General features: G+C 45.8%; 1 protein-coding gene across 6 annotated transcripts in view; it reads right to left on the bottom strand.

Annotated features, from left to right (window-relative positions):
* Window positions 1-14,932, bottom strand: part of NCOA1 (nuclear receptor coactivator 1) — a 393,895-nt gene that overhangs the window by 140,674 nt on the left and 238,289 nt on the right. For all 6 annotated transcript variants that reach the window (XM_042463672.1, XM_042463682.1, XM_042463653.1 and 3 more), the window contains one exon: window positions 10,336-10,441. In XM_042463672.1, coding sequence (XP_042319606.1) covers window positions 10,336-10,424 — 89 coding nt within the window. In that variant the 5' untranslated portion in view covers window positions 10,425-10,441. The remainder of the gene's footprint in view (window positions 1-10,335; window positions 10,442-14,932) is intronic.

Below are 14,932 nucleotides of genomic sequence, written 5' to 3'. Positions count from 1 at the left end.
CTATGACATATACACACTGCATAGATATATATAAGAAATATATAATACACACTCACACAAACTGTGGAGGTGCTGAAGTTTAATGCTGCATGTAGAAGTGCTTACACACACATCGTGTGAGTTGGTATATATATATATATAACATACATCATATACAGATCACACCGCATTATATTATATATATATATATAGACACACTCACACAAACGGTGGGAGGTGGCTGAAAGTTCAATGCTGCGTTGTGCTTACACACACTTCTTGGTGTTTTAATATAATACAACATACATATACCATATACCACACTGCATATATATATATATAAATATATATACACACTCACACCAACGTGCGAGGTCGCTGAAGTTTAATGCTGCATGTATTTGCTTCACACCTCGTTGTGTGTTGTATAATATAATCAACCTACATACATACATATACAATACACACCGCCAATATATATATCTATATACATATATATACCACACACACACACACACACCCCGTGAGCTCTGCTGAAAGTGTAATGCTGCCCATGTATATGCTTACGCGCACTCTTGTGTGTTTTATTATATATATATATATACCACCATCATACATATACCACACACCACACACACACAACATAATACCACACACACCCACACCACACCACCACACACACAGACAAACTGTGGACTGCCGACTTTTCCCTGCCATTCATCGCTTCTCCTTTGTCCTTGCCCTTAGATTGCGCAAGCCTGAGGGCAGGGAAATATCTCGAATTGTAAGCTGCCCTGAAGCCTTTGGCTGAAGAAGAGCGGCTAAATTATTATTATATTATTTATTATTTTATTATTATGATTATTATTGGCAGGAGATTGCAGAGTTCCAGGATGAGAGAGTGTGACTTACCCAATGTCCACCCTGTGGGATTTACATGGCTGAGCTGGGATCCTCCAGTCACCATAGAAATTCACGGGCCGGACCTTGGGCGGGTCACATCCTCTCAGCTTCAACTCAACTCCGTAGGTATGCCGTCATGGTAGTTTTATTCATGAGGCAGAATTCTTGCCATCAACAACCCTACTCTGCTCCTAAGGGAGGATCCTGCTTGGCGTATTAGACTGCAGGTTCCCAGCAGTCTGTGGTGGCTATCAGAGGGAAGCTTACATATTGTTAGAGATTTCCCTTCCCTGCCCTCGTCTCTCTGCCTTCTCCCATGGTGATGCTAAAGTCATGCAATCATCATCATAATAATTAGGCCAGTCCTCTCGCCTCAGAGGCAGGACATGACAACATCTCTCTCCAGCTCTCTCAAGGTGTGCTGCTAAGGACCTCCATCCCCCAATCAGACCCCCCTCAGGCATGCTATGAAGGAAGACATAGGAATAAATGGCATACTAGAGGGCATGTAGTCTGACACCCTGTTCACTAGGAGGAATGAACTGGAAGAATGGGACAAACCGAGGGTTTTATTGGCAAGAAAGAGGAGTTTTGTATGGGATGCCCCTGAAGCTGAGATCGTGGACCTCACAGATGAGAAGGGGAGGTTTGGGTGCCAAGTGGAATGCGCTGGGTGCTTCGTGCCACAGGAATGCCTGAAGAGAGGGGGTGAGGCAGAGGGGGTGGTGGGAGATGGCAAGAGTTCGCAATGAATAAGATCCGTAGCCAGGACGTAATACATGTGTGCGTGCGGATGGAAGCTGAGAGATGTGACGCGCTCAAGTCAGCCATTGAAATGTGCTATGGTTGAACTGGGAGGCTTAGAGTTGGGGGACCTCAGACCATCCAGTCCAACCGTCCTGCTGCGAGAAGTAATACATAGGATACATGCATACAGAGGGCCATGTAAGTCTGACCCCGGTTCACTCAGGAGGATGACAAACTGGAAGATGGGACAACTGAGGTTTTCTCTTGGCACAAAGTGAGTTTTGGCCAGGGGATGCCCCTGAAGCTGAAAAGTGTGACCCTCACAGATGAGAAGGGAGGGTCGGGTGACAAGTGCAATGATATGCTCTTCTGCCAAGCAGGAATCCCTGAAGAAGGAGCAGAGTGGGGGGAGATGGCAAGAAGTTCTGACATGATAAAGCCTACAGGAAGGATACTTAGGCGTTGAGAAGCTGGAGGAAATGTGACTTGCCAAGGTCAGCCAGTGAATTTTCTATGGTTAACTGGGAGGCTAGAGTGGGGGGTACCCTCAGGAACATCCAGTCCAACCCGCCTTGCTGCTATTGAAGGAATAATGGGAATCCAACTCTGCACCTCGCCCATGGTGATGCCAAGGGGCTAATAATAATAATAATAATAAGAATAATAATAATAAATATAATAATAGGCAAGGAGAGGTAGCAGAGATCCACAAACCACACTTATATGTTTACTGCCAAAAGTGTGAAGCCGTAGTTATATGTGTAACATCACAGCGTGTCCCTGTATGTGTGTGTAATGTGTGTGTATACACACACACTAAAACTGTGGACAAGCTGAAATGTAATGCTGCTGGTAATATGCGTGCACGCACACAGAGCTTTGTGTGTGTGTATATTATTCTCTATATATATAGACACATACATAATACATATACACACACGCTATACCACACACCACACACAACTGTGGAGCAGCGGAAAGTTTTAATGCTGCATGTATGGGCCCCCCTGTACAACACAGCTTCTTTTGTGTGTTTGGAAATATACATACATACATACATACAATATACATAGACACACACTCTATTATATTATATATATACAACACACACACACACACACAACAAAAGACCACGCACACAAACTGTGAGGTCTGAAAAAGTTTAATGCTGGCATGTATAGGCTTACAACACACACATCTTTGTGTTTTTTGTATTATATATATATATATAGATATATAATACACACACATATAGACATACATACATAGACACACGCGCATATATATATATAGTATATAGAAATATATATACACACACACACAAACTGTGGAGCGGCTTGAAAGTGTAATCTGAATGTATATGCTTACACGCACATCCTTTGGTGTGTTTGTATATAAGATAGATACACTACATACACCACAGCACACACACCCCACATATATATACACACACACACACACACACACACCAGAAGACAGACTGTGGAGCTGCTGAAACTTTCCCTGCCATTCATTGGCTTCTCCTGGTGTCTCTTGTCCCCCTTTAGAATTGCACCTGGAGGGCAGGGAAATATCTAGTAATTTGTAAGCGCTTCGGATAGCCTTTTTTGCCTGAAGAAGAGCTTGGGCATAAATATTATGATTATTAGTATGATTATTATTATTGGCAAGGAGAGTGCAGAATTTCCAGGAATAGAGAGTGGGACTTACCCAATGTCACCCTGTGGATTTACATGGCGGAGCTGGATCCCTCCCAGTTCACATAGAATCACTGGATGACTTGGGCAAGTCCATCCTCGCAGCTGCAAACTCCCTAAGTATTCCTTCTGTAGGCTTTATGCCATGGCAGAACTCTTGCCATCTCCCCCACTCTGCTCCTTCTTCAGTCCCTGCTTGGCAGAAGAGCATGGCCACTTGGCACCCGACCCCTCCCCTTCGCCATCTGTGAGGGTCACACGGTCCCTGTCTCAGCTTCAGGGGCATCCCATGACAAAACTCCTCTTTATGCCAGAAAAACCTTCAGTTTGTTCCCCATCTTCCAGTTCATCCTCCTGATGTTTGAACAGAGGATCATACACATGCCCTCTAGTTATGCATGTATTCCTATGTATCATACTTCAATAGGCAAAGGGGTTGGACGGATGGTCCTTGAGGGACCCCAACTCAGCCTCCCAGTTCACCATAGAAAAGTCACTGGCCTACCTGAGCGAGTCACATCCTCTCAGCTCACTCCTAAGTAGCCTCCTGAGGCTTTATTCATCGGCAGAACCTTGCCATCTCCCCCCACTCTGCCTCCTCTTCAGGATTCCTCTTGGCAGAAGAGCATTGCCCTGCACCCACCCCCCCCTCTCACTGTGAGGTCCACACTATCTCAGCTTCAGGGCATCCCATGACAAAACTCCTCTTTATCCAAAAAACCCTCGTTTTGTCCCATCTCCAGTGTCCATCCTGAGAGACAGTGTGCCCCACGGCTTGATGTTTGTTGCCTTCGGTGGGCCCTCAGTGCTTTGGGAGGACCCGGCAAAACGGGGCAAGAAGGGGGGGTTGTGGTTTTTGTGTTAGAGGCGCTCTGCAAGAGGACATCCAGTGCCTTCCTCGAGACCCAGAGAGTGTGACTGCCCAAGGCCTCCCAGAGGGCTGCCTATGGCCATCCAGCCCTGAGCCCCCTTTCTCCATGACCCTTGGAACCTGGCTTGTTTCGGTTGTGACTTTTAGACTCTCCTGCATGCAAGGCTTGGGGGGAGGGCAGGCCTCCTTTGAGCGAAGCCTGTGCCAGGGAAGAAAAAACACACAACAACAACAACAACAACTATCTGGTATTTGTTTTGTGAGACATGTAGCCTTCTTGTCCAAGGCTCCGGCCTGCACAACAGGAGTTCCCATAGCATTAAGTATGCCTCAACTGGATATTCGCAGGTGCACCAGCCCTATAGACGCAGTTCCCAGCAGTCCTGTGGTGCATCAAGCAGCTTACATATTTTCGAGATTCCCTGCCCCTCGCCTGCACTCCTCCCAGGGAGCTAAGAGGTCATGCCAATCATAATAATAAAATGGCCGTCCCTCTCAGCCTCAGAGGCAGACAGACAACCTCTCTCCTCCGCTCTCTCAGGTGAGCCTAAGCAAACCTACATTTATTTTGCATGGGTGTGTGTTGTGTTTAATTCCGCATTTCTTCGGCCTTGAGAACCCAAATCATGTCTCCACTGCAAGAATCCTCCAATCATAGTGATTACTGTATTTCATCAATATTATCATTTTTTTATCATCAAAATACCTGTCCTTACTCCCCAAACACGGTGGCCAAGACCTTTCCGGCAGAATAAGTTTTAGATTCAAGTTCCTTCTCGTTCTGTGAGAACTTGAATTCAAGCATGGCATAAAGGGCAAAGCCTCCACCTTTGTTATCTTTGTTTTTCAAACAAAGCGCTGGATTAAGCAAATTGGACAAATCCCCCTAACAAAGAAATAGCCCCTCCAGGAGATGGTAGCTTTCTTACCACAAATAGCAATAGTGACCTACCCAGAGTCAGATGAAGGATTCTCTCCTCCCTCATTTCGAAAACGCCCTCAATATTCTTACTCATGATAGAGAATTTCGAATTTCCCCTCTCCAGATGTAATAGAAATGTTCGAATTGCCATTTTCTCCTAATTTTCGAATGTTGGAGAATATTCTTTACATCCCCCTAGTCCCTAAACTGTGGCCCTTTAAGAGATTTTGTACTACAGTGTTTTTTCCCAGAAGACGACCTCAGTCAGTTGGCTAATAGTCTGGGATTCTGGGAGGGTTGAGGTCCGAAATGTCTCAGTAAAGGGCAACAGTTGGGGACTACTGAATCTAAAGTATGAAGCAAAGCTGAAACAATGTTAAAAGAAGTTTACAAATTTCAGAAGACATAAGTCTTTGTGCTCAATCTCTTAAAGGCTGGATGGAGTGGCGCGGGGGTAAGGGTTTGCCATAAACCCGGTTGCAACCGGGTTTTTCACGGTGTTGGCTGGCACGCCTGCCCGGTCACGGGCACGGGTGCAAGGCCAAAAACCCGGGAAAAAGCCCGTTGCAGCGGGGTTGCTGAGGCACCCTGGGGCCTCGCGGCCCTCCTCCTCCTCCCCTGCGCATGGCCGCGCGGAGGAAAAGGAAGGCAGCGAGCTGGGGCGGAGGAGGCTGCAGGGAGGCGGGCGCCTCTTGGGCGCAGCCGCGCAAACCTCTCCCGCCTCCCTGCAGCCTCCTCCATCCTTCCTGGGCCGTCCACTGGGGGCCAGGAACGAGGAGAGGCTAGCGGCGAGCGTGCAGGCCTCCTCCCCTCCTTCCCTGGTCCCAGCCGGGGCCAAGAAGGAGGACAGGCAGCGGGCCATCGCCGCCGGCGTCCTCCCCTCCCTTCCTGGGCCCAGCCGGGCCAGGAAGAGGGGAGGCTGCAGCCAGTCGCGCCGCGGCGTCCTCTCCCTCAGTCCTGGTCCCAGCGGGGCCAGGAACGAGGGGGGCCCCCGGCGATCGTCCCGCCGCGTCCTCCCCCCTTCCTGGTCCCGCGGGGGCCAGGAACGAGGGAGTCCCCCGCGATCGCCGCCGGCGTCCCCCTCCTTCCTGGTCCCGCCGGGCCAGGAACGAGGGGAGGGGGGGCTGCGGCCATCTCCGCCGCCAGGCGTCCTCCCCTCCCTTCATGTTCCCAGCGGGGCCAGGAACGAGGGGAGGCCCCCTGCTATCGCCGCGGCGTCCTCCCCATCCTTCCTGGTCCCAGCCGGGCCAGGAACGGGGGGGGATGCGCCATCGCCGGGCCGCGTCCGTCCTCCCTCCTTCCTGGTCCCATCGGGGGCCAGGAACGAGTGGAGGCCACCGCGATCGCCGCCCGGCGTCCTCCCCGCCTTCCTGGTCCGACGGGGGCCAGAACGAGGGGAGGCCCCCGCGATCGCCGCCGGCGTCCGCCCCTCCTTCACTGGGCGGCAGCGGGGGCCAGGACGAGGGGAGGCCCCCGCGATCGACGCCCGCGTCCTCCCCATCCTTCCTGGTCACAGCCTGGGCCAGACAAGGGGAGGCCCCCCCCGCGATCGACGCCGGCGTCCTCCCTCCGGCCTGGTCCAGCGGGGCCAGGAACGAGGGGAGCCCCCCGCGATCGCACGCCGGGCGTCCTCCCATTCGCTTCCCTGGGTCCCAGCCGGGGCCAGGAATGAAGGGGAGCCCCGATCCTGGCCTCCGATCGCGGTGAGGCCTGGGCCCAGGGCGGGGAGGGAAAGCTCCTTAAGTGGAGGGCGTCCCCTCGCCGAGTGGCCTTCGCTCCCTGCCCCGTATCGCCAGGGGAAATGTTAGGACAGATTTTCAAATGTAGGACCCATTTTTGTGGTGCCTACATTGAAAAATTTTGTTCCTACATTTTTCCCGGTTGTTTTGAGGTCCGGCGCTATGGAAACCCTACGCCGGGGGTCAGTGCTTCCAGGACAGATACACCCCTTTTCAACCAGGGGATAGTTGCCTGGTTTTTAAATAGATATAGTACGTGAAGTGATCCGTGGATAACTCAACTCAGTTTGTTGGGTCTGACCAAAATTTCCTAACGGGCATGTGAATAAGCTGTCCCTAAGGGCGCCCTGCAAGCTGCTCTGTTTTTCACTGGATGGAACCATGGCAACTATCACTACAAATATGATCTGGCCTTGTCCAAGGCGCAAAAAGGGAACCACAAAAAGTAGCGCCTTTTGCAATCGGAAGGGCATCATAGCAAACCGGTGACGCAGATTTCCGGCACTCCTTTGGTGCTACACAACATCAATCTGGACCGTGCCAGAGGGGTGTCCCGTGACGCTGCCCGCCCATGCAGTTGGGCACACGGTGTGACAGCAGCATCAGGCAGCATTGGAGCGTGTGTCATGTGGACGCCACACCCCAACTTTTCCTGAGCCCAGCGTTTATCGTGGTTCTGTCAGGTTTTCTACATGAGTTATAAGTAGATTTCTCTAATTCAGAAACATTTGGAATAAGAAATGAGAAGTGGTATTTTTACCCTGAAAGCACTGAAAGGATTTGGCAGTCCGGTGTGTGTGTGTGTGAAGGGGAGACAATTAATAAAGCCAGCATGTCAGCTAAAGCACAAGTGTGTGACTTCCAAAAATTATGATTTAGATTAGAAGTTACCAAAGGAGTTGTAACATCCTTGGAAAGTAAAAAGAGCCAATACAAACTATGACTGTCTACGAGGAAAATAGCTCAGACCTTTAAAGAAGGAGCAAAGAAATTATTGACTTTAAAATAACAACACAATCTCTTTTTAAACTTTAATGCCAAGCAAATTAGTTTTGGGACAAATGTAGGAACAATTGTTAAAAGAAGAAACAGATAATGCTTTCAGCCCTCCCTATCGCTACCCCCCACAACTATCTCCCGCCTCCTCAAAATTCCTTGGGGATAATCTCAGCTCTGCCTGGGGCATTTATCTAGACCCGATCTTTAAATTACTTATGTATGTATGTATATATATTTACAAACACACAAAGAAGTGTGTGTAAGCACATACATGCAGCATTAAACTTTCAGCTGCTCCACAGTTTGTGTGTGTGTGTGTATATATGCATGTGTGTATATGTATATGTATGTGTATATATATATATATATATACACACACACAAAGATGTGCGTGCAAGCATATTACATGCAGCATTACACTTTTGGCTGCTCCACAGTTTGTGTGTGTGTATACACACACACACACACAGACAGCTGTGTATGTACACATATAAATACGGCTTCACACTTTTGGCAGTAACACTATAAGTGTGTGTGTGTGGATATTCTGCACTCTCCTTGCCTATTATTATTATTATTATTATTATTAGACCTTGGCATCACCATGGGAGAGGTGCAGAGTTGGATCCCATGTATTCCTTCATAGCAGAAGGGGGTTGGACTGGATGGTCCTTGAGGGTCCCTTCTAGCATTTCTTGTTGAGGCTGGGCTTTTTCCCCTTTTGTGTGTGTGCCTCCAGGGTATTTTAAGCATAGGAATGTTCTTTAAACCTCTGCCAAACTTCCTTTTGAGATGGTAATTGAGTTTGAAATGCAAAGTAATTAGCGTAATTATTCTCCTTGTCTTTTATTGTCATTCAGAGAGAAATCTGTGAAAAATATTTCGCTAGTTGCTGAAAAGGAGAGAAGAAATCACCATTTGAAAGGGAGAATTGTGGGAAGAATATTTTTTTAAAAAATTCTCCTCAAAGTTTCTCTGACCGAGAAGAAAAACATGGGTTTCTCCAATCACTGCTGGTCAAATTATAGGACTCTCATTCCCATTTGAAGCCGGTTCCGATCCTACTGTGATCAGTTTAGATCGCGATGAAGCAACGCAAATGCAAAAAACCTGCTCTTTCCTGACACTAGTTCTTTGCTGACTTCGGAGCGTGTTCAACAAGTGGGAATGATGGATCTGAATCATATCATTCATATCATATCATATCAAGGGAGGGATTAATGGCAGAGGAGTGTTTACCATCCCTCCTCAGTTTTTGGTAGATCCACTATTTTCTCCCTCTCAGCCCTGCCTTTGTGCTTCTGATGGGTGCATGGTTTTTTTTTTTTTTTTATTGTCAGAAGATTCAATTCATTGCTTTTGCAACTACTTGCAATCACTGAGGAAAGTAGCTGCAAAACCAATGAATTGAATCTTCTATCAATTTTTAAAAAAAATATATAGTTCCCAAGCTGGGCTGCCCAATCTGCCGCTTACGTCACCAATGACACACAGATGACTGACATGCATTTTGAAGCGGCACAAACTAGTGAGAATGACAATTGTGCCAAAAAAGAAGACAATTACAAGGGGATAATGAAAAGATTCGCTTTCATGGTGGGAACAACAGACCTTTTGGAATCGATTCACTGAGACTGAGAGAAGGCGAATCAAAAACCGGTTTAAATGTAAGTGAGAATGAGTCCATTGTTGTTGTTTATTACTAAGGGGGAGAAAACTGCAAAAGGGGAGAAAGATCCAGGAAAATGTCCCCCCTTTTGCAGGAATTCCATTGAATTCTGAGAAGAAACTCTTGAGGGTTTGCGTACAGCTTGAAAAAGTTACTTGCTTTGGAACACAGCTCCCAGAATACCACAACCAGCATGGCCTGTGGCTATGCTGGATAGGAACCGTCAGAGTACAGAAAAGTAACTTTCTTAAATTATGTATGTATGTATGTATGTAAGAAGAATGTTCCTGAAAACAAGATGGTGTACAGCAAGCTAGAAGCCTGACTAAGTTAAAGCAGGTTAAGTAACAAGTCACCAGTTGCGCCCCAAGAATGGAGAAGAACAGATGGAAAGTTGTGTTCCCTTATCTACAATGCATTTGTGTCTGTGTGTGACTTAAAGTTGCCTGTCAATTTACGGCAAATCCATGAATTTTTTTACAGGGTTTTCTTAGGCAAGAAATACTTAGAGGTGGTTTTGCCAGTTGGTTCCTCTGAAATATAGCCTCAAGCACCTGGTATTTGTTGGTGGTCTCCCAGCTTAGCTTCCAAGATCAGATAGGACTCCGGTGCCTTCAGGGTATTTAGGCAAGACTTTATCCACAGTAGCCACTCACAAATGCAGACACGACCCCCTGTGGAAGGTGAACTGCCTTTTGCGGGGATGAAATCTGCTCCCATCCCCAAAATAAGCCTGTCAGAAGAATGACAGAACAGACCTCCCCATGTCGTCACTCTGAAAGGATGAGAATTTGTACCACTGAACGTACCTCTGGGCTAGAGTGTCACATGGCGACCCCTTCCTCTTCTGGGAATCTGAGTGTCCCGGGTCTGTGGAGTTGTTCCCAAGGCCACTCATCTTGAGTCAGTTCACGCCTATGGAGAAAACAAGAAACAAGACTAAGGAACATAACAGGCAAAGGAGAGGTCAAGAAGACACTGAAGGATTCTCATTCATAACGGCCTGAGGACAGAGACTCAAGTGACACCAAGCGTTGAGCAGGATGGAGACAGAAAGTGGACACTGCCCAGTGACTGACTCTCTCTTGCAACAGCCACAATACTCTATGTATCAATGTGCAACCAGCGTACAACACATTATTTGGCTTTCTCAGTTTTGCTGGCCTTTCACTGACTTTCTTGTGCAATGACTGGCTCGCTATTGACATCACACCCACATAATGGTTGGCCGTGTGGGCGATGTGGCTGTCTCCGGTTCTGGGGCCTAGCTGCAAACACCACCCTAGGTTGCTAACCTCCAAAAGAAAAACATTAGCTTGAGCATATGGCATCAAAGCGACGCTTCCTTCGATGCTCTATGATCACAGAAGGGCACATTTGGTTACTGAGCTGTCACCATCTTTCTGTCATTCTTAACTTTATCTCCGTTTCCAAAGATCAGAGACAGGTGGGAGTCCTTAGGCAGCCAAAACAGCACCACCCACATCCTAGGAGGAGATGATCAAAACCCCTAGTTTTGTGCAGCAAATTACAAAAAAGAACAGAAAATTAGCAGAAAAGAGATTCCAGCTAAACCTTAGGAATACTCTCCTGACAGTAAAAGCTGTGATATAGCTATAGACTTTGGTATCCATGGGAGTCCAGGAACCAAACCTCAGCAGATACCAAGGGCCCAGTATATATGTTAATCAAACAGATTTACAGAATTGGAAAGGACTGCAAGGCCATCTAGTTCAACCTTCTGCCATGTAGGAAGATACTAACTTACTCCTGAAATATAGGCAGCCAACCTCTGTTTCACAACCTCCAAAGGAGAGTCCACCGTTTTCCAAGGTGGTCTATTCCACACTGTGAAACAGGTCTTACCATGAAAACATTCTTCTTTAGTTTTTTGTGGGTTTTTCGGGCTATGTGGCCATGTTCCAGAACATAGCCACATAGCTTGAAAAACCCACAAAAAACTATGGATGCTGGCCATGAAAGCCTTTGAGTTTACATTCTTCTTTAGGTTTACATGGAATTTCTCTTCTTGTAATTTGAATCCACCAGTTTGTGTTTTAGTCTCTAGTGCAGCAGAAAGAAGTTGACAGCATGAGCTACCCTAGACTTCAGTCTACAAAAGCTCATGCTGCCAACTTCTTTCTTTAGCTAGGAGTTTATCACACAAAGAAGATCGGGAGTTTATCCTGTGAATATCCCGGAAAGATCGCGTATGCTCAAATCCATGTATAAAAAATCCGTGTATAAGAAGGGCTGACTGTACAATCATAATCAATGTGTAGCCTTAACCGTTGTCTCTTATACCAAATCCGATGGATAAGCTCACCAGAAGAGATCTGTCTTAAGTGCCTTCTTAAAAGCGTCTAAAGTAATAAGACGGATCTCATGCATCTTTTTACGTTTGGGATTTCAGCAACAATGCATTTCCAACATCACTTTATTTGTGCAATTGCGTGTGGTAATCATTTGCGCAATTACTCGCCATTTTTAAAATTTATTTTCCGGAAGCTTTAAATGCACTGTAATCGCTCTTTAATGCCGAAATTAGCCCCAGTGTGATAAACTCCTTAGTGTCAGAGGTGCAACAAATGCCAGAGGTGCTTTCTGATTTTACAGACCAACATGGCTGTATCTTTGAATTCTAACCTAGAGGTTAGAGAGGTTCAGTAGTGTGGGAGTAGTGCAGTTGCCTGCAGTAGCAATGCAGGAGGTGGGAATGATTCATAACTTTCCAACCCATGGAGGATGCAGGGAGGCAGGGTTTTGGTATTGGGGGGAAAAATCTGAGAGGTAATCACCTCAGCCATCCAGCCTCCGTTCCGATTCCCCCAAAAAGTGGGTGGGAAGGCTAAAAATCCTTGAAAATCAACGTTGTTAAAACTGTGCCTATAACTGCTACAGAGGAGACCCTCCGCTGACACAGAGCTTCTGTGAAACTTCCCATCTTGGGTGGTAACGTGACCCACAAACCACAAATGGTTTCCGATCTCTGCTTTAGAAGATGCCTTTCTATAGCCTTTGATAAAACAATGTTTGTTTCCTATCTGTAAAGCCATTTTGAAAGGGGATGGTATGGAATAAGAAATTAGCAGAGGGTGATGCTCACGAGCCTTTCCCATTCCACCATATGATCTATATAATTAGCAAACAAGTTTTGTAACATGGGGATGAAGCTGACCAGATCTGAGGAACTGGAAAGTAGTGTGCCCACTTTCTCTTGACACAGAAGTTAACACTTGTGTTTTGTAAATTTGCAACACTGAGCTCTTTCCCTGTAATGCTAAGTTTGAAAACCAAAATATACAATGGTCCCTCCTTTTTTTGCAGGGGATCTGTTCTGGACCCCCTCACAAAAACAGAGTTTTGCTTATATTCAAGTCCCACTGGTTTGAATGTAGGCGCGGGCGTGCATAAACTGTACAGTGATCCCTCCACATTGGCTGGGGTTACGGACGAAGGACTCCCATGAATGTGGGAAAACCGCAAATAAAAAACCACTATTCTTTTTACCTGAGAAAACCCCTCTCTAGGACTCTCCAGGTCCTCCAGTGCAATTCTATGGGCAACAACATCTGCCAGAGGTTGATCATAGAATCATGCTGGAGGGACCTACAAATGCCTAGAGAAGTGTTTTCTCTAGGAACGTCTAGGTCTCCAGCACAACTTTATGGTTAACCTCTGGCAAGGGTTGTTCTGGAGGACTTAGTGATTCCTAGACAAAACATCTTAATCAAAACCGCAAATAATCAAATTTGCAAAAGTCAAAGCCACGAATGTGGAGGGCCAATTGTATTAGATAACTGGGGTGCACTCAGTCCTCCCCATTATTTACTACAAGCTCAATATTCTTGCAAAGCGTTTCTTTTTCTTTTCTCTTTGCCTCCTTTTTTTTGTTTTCTATTCCAGGGCTTCCTGAGGATTACCACCTAATTGGTGGTGCTTCCTTCTCATGTTAACACTGTAGGGAGCCAAGGTATCCCAACAGTGTTTATGTTAGAATATGCACTCAGAAGAGATTGATGCCAATAAAATTTCTTTTTATGTTGAAATGGGCTCATTTCAAAAGAAATCATGCCTTTATTTTAAGGTAGGACTTCACTGAAATCCAGTAGCAGTAGTCTGATACTGTCAAAACAACTAATACTCTGTGTGGGGCTGCCCTTGAAAAGTACTTGGAGCTGCAGCTAGTGCAAAATGCAGCAACCAAACTGATGTCAAGTGTGTATTTTAAAGACCATTTAACACCAGCCTTGCAAGAACTGCACTGGTTTCCAGTTAGCTTCTGAACTCGACTCAAGGTGCTGGCTTTGACCTACGAATCCCTAAAGAGCTTGAGGCTGAAATATCTGAAAGACCAATGCCTCCTCCCATATGAGCCTGCCAAAAATGTGAGATCTTCAAAGGAGGCCCAGTTGTGTGTTCCAACACCTTGGGAAGTTAGGCTGGTGGGTACACATAACAGGGCTTTCTCTGGAGCAGCACCTCAAATGTGGAAATCCCTGCCCAAGGAAATTAGGAAATCAATAAAACTTCCAATATTCAAGCAAGAAAACATTGGAAACAAATAATGTACCTGATTACCACGCCAAGATTACTTTTAGCACAATTTTGGGGAAAACGAGAACATACCATCAACAGACGAATGGTTGCTAAAACTACAAGATAGGATTAAAATGGACAGGCTAACAAAGCTACTCAACAGAACATTAGAAAGAGACATTGAAAAGGAATGGGAACCGATAAAACAGCACTGTATAAGAAAATGGAAGCTGTAGATAAATATATAATAATAGAGACTAACAGGGATCTTGTACTTTAAATATGTTAAAGCATGATAAAGACTGAAGCCATTCTTGAGATAACAAATTATAGGCGTAGTGATCAAATCTAGAATGAACCACATAACCAAATATATTCTTGGGAAGTACAAATAAGTAAAATAGAAAACAGGATGCAACATACAAAGATTGTCAAAATTAGATTATTATTTAAGTAATCTCAAAAAATATCATTTTGCAAAATGAAATTATTGGATTTTTCTTCTGTTTCATTGAACTTTGTTGAAAGAAAGAAAGAAAGAAAGAAAGAAAGAAAGAAAGAAAGAAAGAAATTAGACTGCCCCACCACTTTTAAACTTGGGCAGCCAAACTATTGCTTGTTCCCCATGGCATCCAGTGTTTGAAACCGCTGTTCTAACTGTTAGATTGTAGGACTCTTTTTAGACTTCGTTTAGGAGTTTTTAAAGTGTATTTTAATGAGTTTTTATCTCTGTATTAATTTAATTGGTTTTTATTTGTTCATCACTTCAGGAGACCTTGTGGGAGACAATACACACACAATAGGGAGAGGGAGAGGAAGGAAGGAAGGAAGGAAGGAAGGAAGGAAGGAAGGAAGGAAGGAAGGAAG

Source organism: Sceloporus undulatus, chromosome 1 (assembly GCF_019175285.1).
Source record: "Sceloporus undulatus isolate JIND9_A2432 ecotype Alabama chromosome 1, SceUnd_v1.1, whole genome shotgun sequence".
Taxonomy (NCBI): Eukaryota; Metazoa; Chordata; class Lepidosauria; order Squamata; family Phrynosomatidae; genus Sceloporus; species Sceloporus undulatus.
The sequence above is the reverse complement of the archived record's forward strand: the minus strand, read 5'-3'. Positions and strand labels throughout refer to the sequence as shown.